The sequence below is a fragment of the Narcine bancroftii genome, chromosome 5, assembly GCF_036971445.1.
Source record: "Narcine bancroftii isolate sNarBan1 chromosome 5, sNarBan1.hap1, whole genome shotgun sequence".
Classification (NCBI taxonomy): domain Eukaryota; kingdom Metazoa; phylum Chordata; class Chondrichthyes; order Torpediniformes; family Narcinidae; genus Narcine; species Narcine bancroftii.
The window spans coordinates 234,951,664-234,965,065 of record NC_091473.1 but is presented as its reverse complement, the minus strand read 5'-3'; the positions used below and the strand labels follow the sequence as shown (position 1 = coordinate 234,965,065).

At 39.6% G+C, this 13,402-nt stretch overlaps 1 protein-coding gene across 3 annotated transcripts in view; it reads left to right on the top strand.

Annotated features, from left to right (window-relative positions):
- The window catches only part of LOC138765048 (metabotropic glutamate receptor 4-like), a 972,526-nt gene that overhangs the window by 496,345 nt on the left and 462,779 nt on the right, over positions 1-13,402 (top strand). For all 3 annotated transcript variants that reach the window (XM_069941699.1, XM_069941700.1, XM_069941701.1), the window contains exon 6: positions 1,293-1,433. In XM_069941699.1, the coding sequence (XP_069797800.1) occupies positions 1,293-1,433 (141 nt within the window). The remainder of the gene's footprint in view (positions 1-1,292; positions 1,434-13,402) is intronic.

Below are 13,402 nucleotides of genomic sequence, written 5' to 3'. Positions count from 1 at the left end.
ATTGGAGAGCAGCAGCAATCGTCAAGGATCCACACCACTCAATACACACTGGGGCCATCAGGAAAGAGGTACAGGTGCCACAAGACTTGTACCGCCAGGTTTAGGAACAGCTGCTCCCCCTCTACCATCAGACTCCTTAACAACAAACTCAATCAGGGACTCATTTAAGGACTCTTACTTGTGCACTTTATTGTTTTTCTTAGTCATCTCTGTTTTTCACATTCGGTTTGTTTACATTAGTTAACTGTTCACAGTTCTTTTTGTTTACATGTTTACGCTGTAGTTTTTTTTTGCACTACCAATAAGTGCTAATTCTGCCTCGTGAACAGAAAATATAATCTAAGGGTTGTATGTACGGGAGATCATGTACGTACTCTGACAATAAATCTGAGATGAAATGAAATAAGGCCAGCCTGATCTTTGAGTGAGGCTTCCAGGAGGACACTGGAAGGTGTTGAATGTTGAGTAGTACAGCTTCCAGTGGAATGCTCGTCGAAAGAACCAAAGACTTGTTGATCCAAGCCAAGACTTTTATTAGCAAAAGACAGGAGCCCTTCACAGGTGGCCGACCAGTCCAGAATGATCTGACCTGGCTAGGGATACAACCCTTTAAGGCCCAGGCAGTAGGCGTGGCTAAGCTCTCAGCCAATCGCTGTAAGCACAGTCATTACACTCTAGATAACGTAGGAGGAACTCAGCAGTTCTCGATGTGGCCGGCTGACATGATGAAGAGCTCAACATGGAAGAAGATGATGTTGGTTCTCCTGGTTTGTAGAGCAGTGGGCAAATGTTTATTTCTTCTTTGGCTTGGCTTCGCGGACGAAGATTTGTGGAGGTGATAGGTCTGTACTATCACATGGAGTGAATGCACTCAACTACAGGCAGTTAAATGATTATCACTGGTCATTTGCACTTTCTGTTGTACGCCATTGTCCATCCATTCTCACCCTCTTTGCAACTATCCTCCCCCCCTCCAATTCTGCTGAAATTTTAAGGGCACGCTTCCCTGTGAATTGGTTAAGTTTTGCTTTCTTCCATTCTTCTACCGGCTACATTTAAAAAAATGTTGCCTGAGGTGAAAAGGAAGAAAAGCTTTTACTTAAATGTGCTGTGGCCTCCAGGGAGACCATCGGGCTCCCATTGAGAATGGCAGGATCAATCAATTTTTTTTTTCATTTGGTTCTCCTCTGGCTGAATTGCTGGCTATAAATAATTGTTTATCGCTTTTATGGATGGAAAATTGACCATAACTATAAGAAACTTGAGTGAGTAATGAATGTTTCATTTTGTAGGCTTTGATAGATATTTCATGAGCCGTACTCTGGAGAATAACAGAAGAAACATCTGGTTTGCAGAGTTTTGGGAAGCCAATTTCAATTGCAAGCTGAGCCGGCATGGATTTAAACGAGGAAGCCGCGTTAAAAAGTGTACAGGTATTGTGAAACCTTTTCCTTTTTGTAAATTCCGCCAGGCCTACATGTTTTGACTTTTAGGTTGAAATTTCTTTTAGTTGTGGTTGTAAATGATTCTAGCAAAACTGGTGTCCATGAATTTCAATTATTATCCAAAAAAAGCAATCTGGAGGCAGATTCCTGCTCAGATAAAATAAGCCGCTGATGAGAGAATTAATTTGGCATGGGATGTGTGTAAAGACAAGATTGTTTGCATTTTTTTTTTAAGCTGAGAAAAGATATGACTTGGAATGACAGCAGTAGTTGTTGTATGTTAAGCCTTCACAATGAAAAAAAGTGTTTCTCTGTATACTGCCATCCAATTAGCGAAATGATCAACAATCAGGAATGCTCCAAAATTACAGTTGAATGCATTTTAAAAAATCAGTTGAAAGCATATTTACAATCTGATACATTACAATTATTTTCTAAGGGAATCAGAATTATTGTAAATCAAGGTAGCCCGAAGTAATGCTTTTGGACATATTTGTTTCTACAGGAATGTTATTGCACATTATTGTTTCTGTTGGCAGACTTGCATCTAAACAACACGTTATGAGCTGTTTAGGCTCACTTCTTGGAAAATCAACATCATCTGAGGTCCAAATCATTAGATTTTCTTGAATCACCCTGATGTGCAGTTGGGCTTTTCTGTGGCGTATTCTGTCACTGCAGAACATGCAAAGGAAATCTAGTAAATCTATGACAATTAAGGGGGGATGTGGCGTGGTGATAGTGAGAATGCATTGGATGGGAGTTTGAGGCAAGGAGCAGCCGACTACCATCTGTGTGAGTGACACTGGGTGAGGCTGCTTGCTTTTGCTGGGATGTGCTAGATGATTGATGGATTCTCAGTGGTATGGGATTGTTGATTAATGGGTAAACTGGGAACAAGGTTGGCTGATACCCGTATCCTTAGCAGGAGTTGGAGGAGGCTAATAATACCAGGATGCATGCCTCAATTGAGTGTGTGCACAGATTGTGTTTAGTCCATTCCTACACAAAATTATAACCGGGATTTAGGGTTCAATTGAGTGCTTACATTTAGACCATTCCTTCTCAAAACTGAATAATGGTGTTAATTAAATCCTATTGTACGTCATACTAGTATATTCCAAGAAATGAGCACCCTGTGAAGACATTACCAAAGTACTGACATTTGAATCAAGAGGGAGAACTGTGTGGCGGTTTCAAGCTCATAATTATTAAAGTTTTGACCTGCATCTGTCCAATGATTAACAGCAAGCCTTACTCCTTTTATATCCGTTCGTTAACAACAAAAATGCTGGATTTCTCTGTCTCCACCTTCTTTTATCTCAAATTTCCTCCTCATTGAACAATTCAGTTTTGCCAAATGCTGTATCTTGTTATCTTAGAACTATTTATTGAAAGTATTGTAATAGTCAGTCTGCACTGTAAAGATAGAAAAGTACACAGCAAGACCATAGAGCATATAACATAGATTTATTAAATTACGCTAGCTGGAGTGAGGCATATCAAGTTCCGGTAGATAGACTTACCTTAGTCAATATTGATCCTCTCTCAAAGATCACAGTGAAATGGTACAGTATATGATTATCTCTTACAAGTTGATAAGCATAACTCTGAATTTGTTTGAGGTATATTGTTATAGATCCTTGTTAACACTTGTCATTTGTGGTTCTCTCAAGAAATGTGAATCATTGAACATTTTAATGAAGTTACCCAAATGTACAAATGATATTGTTAAAGTTTCAATATCTTAAAAACAGTTGAAGTAATGTCTAGATGGTTTGCTTTTAATATATCTTGAACATCTGTATCTTGTGTACATGTGGCTTAATTATTACATCCTAATATTAGTCTGGAGAGTTAATCAAAGATGCACAAAGCAAAGGAAGCCTTTCCTTAACACACATTTCAAAGAACCTTCCATGGTGCCTGCAGGGAAAGGTGCAAATTCTTTGCCCTTTGTAGTAGAATAGGTTCTGACAGCAGGTTCTGTCAGACGTTAGCTGTTAATGCTTCTGTCAATCTGTTTAACAATGCTCAATTTGAAGTGGCTTTGAACTGTTAGTTTAAATGCTAATGCAGCTATCTGGAAGTCACTTTCAGTAAACATGTTTTCTCTAGCACTGGCTTTAAGGCTAGGGAATTCTGTATTTAATAAGGACAAAATCAGTGATGTTTTTTTCTCAATAATTGCCATTTTTGGATGACTCAAAAATGGAATATTTCACATGAGTCATCCAGAAATCTCTCCGAGTTCTCGTTGCTCAATAAATGATATTGATTGGAAGATAGAATTGCATTCAGTTCCACACAGCAGCTTAATGCAACACAAAATAACTATCTCTGTTTGACAATATCTCTCCAACCTTTTACTATTTGATATATTTACTGCAGCTGAGCTCTGTGTGAATGAACATGCATATGTACCCATTTTACATGATCATATCCTGATTTATCTACTGAAGTACATTCCCATTTGGTTCTTTACTCCCATAGTGATAATTCTAAAAAAAAATTGCTGAAAAAAAAACACATTCAGTTCTGCTCCTGGTATTTCTCTCCCACATCCCAAGCACTAAGGACGGACTGAACATCATCTGTACATAGATCAGGTGGGCAGGGTGGGTCCCATCTCTAGTCTTCAGCATGGCTCTCTTCCTTGCCACCAATGGTCAGGGAGAAAGTTTGATGTCTCAGACCTGAAACCTTGGCTGTCCCTCTTTCTACTGGTTCTGCATCATTTCTGAGTTTTATCCTATCAATGCTGATGAGAAGAGCCTTCCTCCTCAAGTAATGGCAGCAGGAATGGAAGCATTCCCAATTATTTCCAAGCTTGAAAAGAATCCTGCTATATGCATTTTGAGTCCTTTCTTGAAACCAATGTACTCCCAAGCCCTGCACTTTTTCATTCTTTCTCAGCAATTATTAACTGCGGACCTTGAAATTAGTCAAAATGAATTCCAATTGCCAGTAAATGTATAAGTTTACCAGACTTGTGTGCATATAATTAAGCTGGTTTTGTTTTCCAATGCAATGGTATAAAAGCACCATGAGCTGCATTGGTCTCATTTTGTCTTTTCTTTTCATAAATGGTTCAAAGGTTCCTTTTATTATCACATAATAGATGTAATATACATGATGAAGTATAACTTTTGTCTGCCATAAGGTAAACAATGAGTTGCCATGAGTATTTCCTGGTGCCCCTAACAATAGAGACAGAGAAGAAAAAGAGAGTCCCTTCAGAGACCCTGAGTGTCCATGGATTTGCTGCCGGAGGCTTTGCAGCTCCACAGACTCCTTTTCAAGCCTTCAGAAAGTCGAACTCGAGATCCAAACCTCTGATCTGATCAGGAAGCCTCGAGTACCCAAAGCCCTTCAGGAGCCCTTGAGGCCTCAGCATTCTTTCAGATCCTGGTTCCGATATGTGGCTCCCATGAGCCAGTCTCCAGCAGCCCCCAGCCTACTTGGGTCTTTTGCCAACAGCCCAGAAATGCACAAGTCCTTCAGTCTAGAGTCGCCAACTGCCCACCCCACCGTTTGTGTGGGTCTGTCAGCTACTGGACCCCTCACTGGTCTTCTGCTGTCGTCGCTGTTCTATAGTGTCATCTCCAATGCGTCTTCTGCTTCTCCTTTTCAATGCTACACCAGTGTGTAGTTTTATTGATAAAATAGAAAGTGACAAAACAACTTTAAAAGGTTAACATTATCCTGAAGGCATTACTATAAATCTATGTATAATGAAGAGGTCACTGCCATAGTACAGGTTGTACCTCTTTAATCTGGTGACATTGGGATCTGGCCATTGCCGAACCACAGAAAACGCTGAAAAACAGAAATTTGATCCCAAAGGGCTATGTAAACATATCAAGGTAGAACAAAGCTTAAAACAGGAATAATATGGTGGGGTGGTATGGTTAGTGTAGTGGTTAGGGCAACACCTTTACAGTGCCAGCGATCAGTGCTGGGGTTCGAGTTCTGCGCTGTCTGTAAGGTGTTTGTCCTAATGGCAGCAGATTCAAATGTGACGGACCATGGGAGTTGCTGGACAAGAAAGGTGCAACCTGTACTATCCAAGAGGTACACTTTACTTCTATTGGCATATACAATTTCTGTTTTGCTTCATGGTTGAACTGTTTGTCAAGTGAACGTATTGGATACAAACTTAATGTAGTTTCAAATAAAATTATTGGAAATGCCCTATTCGACTGACTTTATTTTCTACCATGACCAGGATTATTACTTTTGTATTACTTTTGTTTTTTTCCATGGAATCTGCACTGAGTAGATGCATCTTGCTCAATCTGGAATGTTAGCCTCTTCTGTAAGCTCTGGCTGTTCGTCATTCATTAATGATGGAAGTTCACCATGCGTTTGAATGAAATATATAGAGCATGAAATTATGTAAATGAGCTTTAATGCAGATGAATGTTGTGAAAAGTGCATTAGTTTTAATTCAGGAAGATGGTGATAGATATTTAAAACAAATAGAAACAGTAACTTCATGAACTTGTCCTTTGATTTTTGCAGTGAAACACTCAAAATTTCTCCAATTTAAATATAGAAATTGATATTTTATTGAGACACTTGTGTAGCTTCAGACATAATATGTGTAAACCAACACGTGAAATTCCAGGAAGAATAAAAAATGTGAAGAAGGGGAAACAAATGTTCTTTCACTAGATCTGGTAGCCTTTGCAATTTCAATTTTGTCGTGTAGTTCATTTTAACTATTCAATAAGAACTAGTTTTCTGTTTCAATGCAATTTGATTTGCTTTTTGAATTTAATAACTTGATGCATCAGTGCCTTCCAGTACTGCATCTCAATTTTATAGGGTAACAACATGTGCCCACTAGTACTGTATTTTAATGCTAGATCACGACAGACCTCTGCCACCAGCATTGTTTCTCAGTGTTATATTGTGAAAACCTTTGACTACCTGCATTGTACTTCAGTATTAAATGGTGACAGACTTGTACTACTAGAGCTAGATTATAGTAACATACCTGGGCTTACTAGTACATTTTCCAAATACTATAGAGATCTCTCTCCACTTAGTACTGTACTCATGACAAATGTGCTTCCCAGTACCAGACCTCAGGGTCTAGAACTGGTTCTCCACCTGGATCTAAACAAAGGACTGGAAAATCAGAACGAAGCCATGTCTCTGGTCTCCAGCACTGGGGCAAAGCATGTCCTTGGCTCTCTGCATTTCTGGTGCCAATCTACTCACAGGAAACCTGCCTTCTGCTTATATCAAGAGGGTCTGACATATTTAGATTTTGGGGGCAAGGCAAAGCATTGGTCAAGCCTGAAAACTTAAAATATAAGTATTTCTTTTTCACTAAAGTGTCTTTCTCCAATCATTGTACCAATTATTCAATTCAGTTCCTTGCAATATGTCAAATCTATTCATGCTTCCTCCTTTAACACTGCATCTGTCAAGCAATTGGGAGGCTTTTACATATTCCCTCAATGTCCTTGCCATGGGTGCACACCTCAGCACAAACTCCAACACCCTGGAAAGTGTAAGCAGTAGCATTTACTTGCAGGCATCATCTTGCAGACACTTGATTGGAAAATTATCTCAGAGGACTCTAAATTAAAGAGCAAGGATTGCCTGCCAATTACCTCCAGCTATTCCTCTCCCACATCCATATGTAAGCACAAAGGACTGTCTCAATCTCATTTGCACAATGATCAAGTGGGCAGGGTGGGAAATAAGCCACATTTCAAGTCTTCAGCATGGTTCTCTTCCTGGCCATCAACACTTAAGTAGGACATCTCTGGTCACTTCTTTTAAGGATTTAGGGTCAGACTTCACAGCCTCCAAGCTTCCTCCCCACCTCAGCCCTTCCCTCCCCCCCCCCCCACCTCAGCCCTTCCCCCAGTTTGTTTCTCCCTTTAAATGTAATATCATTCCCTTCTCACTTTAGTCTCAATAAAGGGTCCAGACCCAAAATATTGATAGACCATCTCTACTCATGAATGCTGTTTGACCTGTTGAGTTCCCTTGGCAATTCTTTGTTTGCTCAAGATTCCATCATTTGCCCTCTTTGTGCTTCTCACATGAGAAAATGAGTGTGACAAACCATGGTCGGCTGCTGGCAGCCACAGGCATCAGGAAATTTCTCTACCAATGCCTTGGGTAACTCTACTATTCTGTCTTGATTCTCTTGTCTTGTACATCATTAGTTCATGTGCCAATCTATTATGATTCATAGCTATTTTTAGAATTTTGCTCTTCACTAATGATAATGCCAACACCTTGAAGCATAGATTCACAATACTTAATCTACCTCATAAATAAAATTGATTTGGATAAGCAGATCAATCATTGAGGCTGCTTTACAATGTCCCTCTGCAAAGTTAGTTTAATTGATTCAATTGGTCTGAAGACAACACAGAAAAGTTTATCAAAATGTAGGTCAGCAAATTGCACTGTAATTCTGGACACAGGCTACATTTCTGCTGGATGAGGTTTCTATATGTGTCTAGTTTAATTCTGAAGTCCCAAAGTTGCTCTCAGTAATTCACGGCACGAGCTGAAGTGCATGTCAATGGAATGGAAGAAAATGACCTAAACGAAAGAGAACTTTATAATCTTTCCTTATTTTCTTGCAGCAAAATGTCCACAATAGATAATCTTTGGCTTGGCTTCGCGGACGAAGATTTATGGAGGGGTAAATGTCCACATCAGCTGCAGGCTCGTTTGTGGCTGACAAGTCCAATGTGGGACAGGCAGGCACGGTTCCAGCGGTTGCAGGGGAAAATTTGTTGGTTGGGGTTGGGTGTTGGGTTTTTCCTCCTTTGTCTTTTGTCAATGAGGTGGGCTCTGCGGTCTTCTTCAAAGGAGGTTGCTGCCCGCCGAACTGTGAGGCGCCAAGATGCACGGTTGGAGGCGATATCAGCCCACTGGCGGTGGTCAGATTAAATATGTAATTGAATACTAGTTCATTAGAAAATTCTGCCTGTAAAATACTAACTTTCTGAACTCGAATTAAAATCTCCTCATATTATCATTTCAGAATTCAACTATCAATGAACATTAAAATATAAATAATATTTAATCCTACATGTTTGAAATTTTCACTGTAAAATATTTAAAAGTTGAATTAACATTGTTGGTTTTGCTGTCGAAGAAGGAAAACGGACAGTTCATTTCACATTAATCAGTTAATCAATCACTGCTTTCTCCAGTGTTGAGCATTATCACTCAGTATCTGCAAATTCTACATCAAATAAGTTTTTTTACATCGGTGCTGCATTCTAAGAAATTATTCCCAATTTTCCAGAGCTCAGTCTGTGTAACAAGATTGGAATGGGAATAAAGGGCTCATTCCCGTTCTGACATTTTACCCCCTCAACCCCTAGTTATTTTCACGGATTTCCTGCAGTCTAAACTGAACTGCAGGCGATCCGTGAAAATGGGCTAATGTAGAGGATGTCCAGCCTCCTTAAATACCGCATCTCAGATATTCTGTCTAAACTCGCGGTGTGATCTGGGTATTTGGAGTTTTGGTCATTCCTGTGTGAACGGCCACTCCTGGAAGTAGGGAGATGCTTCAGAAAGGAAAAATCATGCAAGTTCTATGTAAAAAAAACCATAATGATTCTAGAATTCCTAACCATATGCATCAACCAAAGGAAAATACCGCGGCAAAACAACCTACCACAGAATTTGTTGTTCCTTATAAATAAATTTAGTAAAATGTTCCTACCTTTCCTTCTCCTTGTCTGTATCTTTCTAATTAATTAATTGAAACATTAACAATTAAAGGACCATCAGCGTGATATTTATAGCAATTGTCAGGCAGCATTATGCCTTGTTTTGACTTGAATGAGGTTTTCATGCTTCATAAAGCAATGTTGAAAGATTGGCTCTGTGGTATTGGAATGCATGAAGTACATAAGTTTGGTTAAGGAGTAGATTGCAGTGAAATGCTAATTAATAGCTATTCAAGAAAAACGACAAGAGCATGGTAATTGTGCATGCAAGGGTAAATTAATTTGCTTGCATTTGTATACATGTTCAAATGTATCTGTATTCATTGGTTTGTTCGACAAATGATGGCAAAGAATATATTGTATGATGGATGGAAATGTGTTTTCAAAGCAGGTAAATATGAAACTGTCCATTTGGACAAAAAAAAGGATTAATCTGAGGATTATTTAAATTGTGGAAAGATTGACGTTGAGGTCCAGCGTGGCTTGAGAGAAAGGGGCTAATGTCTCTTGAGGCTGATTTTCATTCGTTGGCTAATATGTCCCTAATGCCAATTTCCCTGTTTTTAATCCATTGGATAAACTCATCCCAAATTTAAAATATTAATATTCAGGAATTAAAACTCAAGTTTGTGTGATTTAACCATTTGATTCTAACTATAATATTGCCTTCACTGTTCGAAAGAAAAAAAATGCTTTCTAATCCAATCTATTTTCATGGTTACGATTTTTCATTCAAGACAACATAGCAATTACAGTACGGAAACAGGCCATCTTAGACCCTCTAGTCTGTACCGATCTAAGTGATCTCCTCTAGACCCACCTACCTGAACTTTGCCCGTGTTCCTCTCCAACTTTTCCTTCAATGACAAAATTGACTTTGCTGCGACCACCTCTTCCGAAAGGTCATTCCACTCATCCATCACTCTCTGAGTGAAGAAGTTCCCCTTCGTGTTACTTCTAAACTTTTCCCCCCCCTAACTCTTAACTCATGACCTCTTGTTTGAATCTCACCTAGCCTCAAGGGAAAGAGACCCTATTCACATCTACTCTACCCCTTTCATAGTTTTAAATACCTCTATCAAATCCCCCCTCAACCTTCTATACTCCAATATATAAAGACCTAATTTACTCAATCTTTCTTTGTAATCTCAATTCTGAAATACAGGCAACATTTTAGTAAATCTTTTCTGTACCCTCTCTACCTTATTGTTAACCTTCCTATAATTTGGTGACCAGAACTGTACACAGTACTCTAAATTTGGACTCACCAATGCCTTGAATAGTCTCAACATCACTTGCCAACTCTTATATAGTATGCTTTGATTTATGAAGGCCACCATACCGAAAGCTTTCTTCGGCACTCTATCCACGAGATTTCACCTTTAAAGAAGCATGATTTATTCCTAAATCTTTCTGTTCTTCTGCATTCTTCAGTGCCCTCCCGTTTACTGCATATATTCTATTTTGATTATTTTTTTCCAAATTGAAGCACTTCACACTTTTCAGTATTAAACTTCATCTGCCATCTTTCAGCCCACTCTCCTAAGCAAGTCCAAATCCCTCTGCAATCTCTGAATACATTCTTCACAATCCACTACCTATCTTTGTATCATCCACATATTTCCTAATCCTGTTAACCACTCCATCATCCAAATCATTATTGTAAATGACAAATAACAAGGGACCCAATACCGATCCCTGAGGCACACAATTTGTTACTGGCCTCCGTCCTGACAAACAGTTATCTTCCATGACTCTCTGGCATCTACCTTCTAGCCACTGTTGAACCCATTTGACTATCTCAACATTAATACCTAGCACCTGAACCTTCCTTACCAACCTTCCATGTGGAATGTTATCGAAGGCCTTATAGATCCATATAGACAACATTCTCTGCTCTACCCTCATCAACATTGCTAGTCATCTCCTCAAAAAATTCAACGAGATGTGTCAAACATAACCTTCCATGCACAAACCTATGTTTAGTATTCCTGATCAGTCCCTATCTCTCCAGTTACTTGTGTATTATCTCAGAATACTTTCCATTAGCTTACTGACCACAAACGTCAAACTTGCAGGCCTATAATTGCCAGGCTTATTCTTTGAACCATTTTTAAACAAGGGAACCACACGTGCATAACGCCGGTCCTCCAGCACTATGCGTCTCTGTCACTGTCAGAGCATCTGCTATTTTTTCCCTGACTTCCCTCAAGAACCTGGGGAAAATCCCATCAGGACCTGGAGACATCCACCTTTATATTTTTCAAAAGCTCCAATACTCCCTCATTCCTGATCCTTGCATTTTTCCATCATTACCCCTTATCCTGCACAATTCAATATCTTCCTCCCTTGTGAAAACCAAAGAAAAGAACTTGTTCAATATCTCCCCCATCTCATTTGGCTCCGCACACAGTAGAGGTGCGTACGTGTTTTCTTCATGATGTCATTTGTGCATTGGATCTAGGAAAGATAATGACTCTCAAGAACTTAAATTTTCTCACCCTCTCCACCTCTGGTCCCCCAATAATCACTGGATTGTGGACCTCTGGTTTTCCCTTCCTGAAGTCAACAATCAGCTTCTTGGTTTACCAAGTGACATTGAGTGCAAAGTTTTTTGTTGGTGTACCATTCAGTCAAGTTTTCCATCTTTCTCATGTATGCTGACCCATCACCCTTTATAAACAATCCACTACTTTGGTATCATCAATGATCTCATGTCCTTTAGCAAAGTTTGACAGGCAACTAGGATATGTGTATGCTTAAAAATGATAGGCTTCCCAGTTCAATCAGCCATGCACTCTCTTGAGGACACTAGCAAAGAAAATGGATGCATAATGGCAGAAGATTGTCCCTCTGCACCATCATACCGTCACACAACACGTGAACAGTCGTTAAGGTTAAGAAATTGGACTAGTGTGTGTCAGTTTGATATCCCCATTTAACAAAGAATCTACTTGCCATAGAGGGAGTCCAGATTGATTCATGAGATTATGCCTTTGTCATAGGATTGTAGCACAAGTCTCTAAATTTGAAAGCATGAGAACTCATTGTATCGAAATGTACACATGTGTTAAGGGGATTTGTAGGGTTGCTGCAGAGTTAGTGTTTCCTCTGGCCACATTGTCTTGAACTTATAGCCTCATAATAAAAGACTAGACATGCAGGATTGAAATGAGAAGAAATGTCTCATACAGCTGGTGATGCTTTGGAAACCTCTACCTAAGAGGGCTGAAGTTCAGACACTAAGTATATTCAAAATTGAGATTGAAACATCCACAGCTATAAAAGAAATCGAGGAATATGGTGTTAGCGCAGGAAATTGGAATTGGTCCTGTGAATTTTTGCTGGACTCCCTCTATCACAACGGTGAAGCAGTCTGGAGATGATGCACAGCCTCCTCCTCGTTCTCTGTCGTGTTCAAAGCCTGGGATCTAATGACGTGGAGGAGAATGTGGGATCACAACACATTTCATTCGGGTTCACTCTGTTTACTTTGCCTAATGAGGAAAATACAGTAGACCCTTAACCAGCTGTGAATGGAACATGGTGACTGTGGCAACTTGATGCACAAATGGCATTCGAGGAGCTTTATAGGTGGCAGATTGTTTGACCAGATTGCCAGAGAACAAAGGCCGTGTTCTGCAGAAGTATGATGGTGCTACTGCAACTCGGAGTATTAGAGTGGATAACGGAGTGGGCACATGCTGGATTCTTGAGCAAACAAGGAGCTGCTGGGGAAACTCAATGGGTCAGGCAGCAGCCATGGGTTGAAATGGTCAGCTTACCCTTAGATTCTGTCTGAGTTAGTGAGTTCCTCCATTGTTTGTACACTGCCATGTTATTCAGGTGTGGATGTGGCCTTGCAAGCAAGATGTTTATCATATTTTTATTTAAATAAGTTTGTTGTGAAGTCAGGACAATGAGAGTATTTATCTCCCAGCTCCACTGTAGGATCATAATTAGTTTACAATCATTAGCCAACAGCCATCACCATACTCACCAAATTCCCATCAACCTTCCCTCAACCTTTGCACTCCATCAGCCCATGAACCTGAAAGGTGAGAAGAATAAAAAAAAAGTTTGAAATTGATCCATTAACTTTGGGAGAGCCATTGGCAGGGGCATAAGAAGGTGTTAAAACCATGATTAAAAAAAAAATCCTTATCAACTATTTTTGGTACACAGACAGCCAATCTGTTTGCTCATAGTTTTGCTATTACCTGATTCCACCTG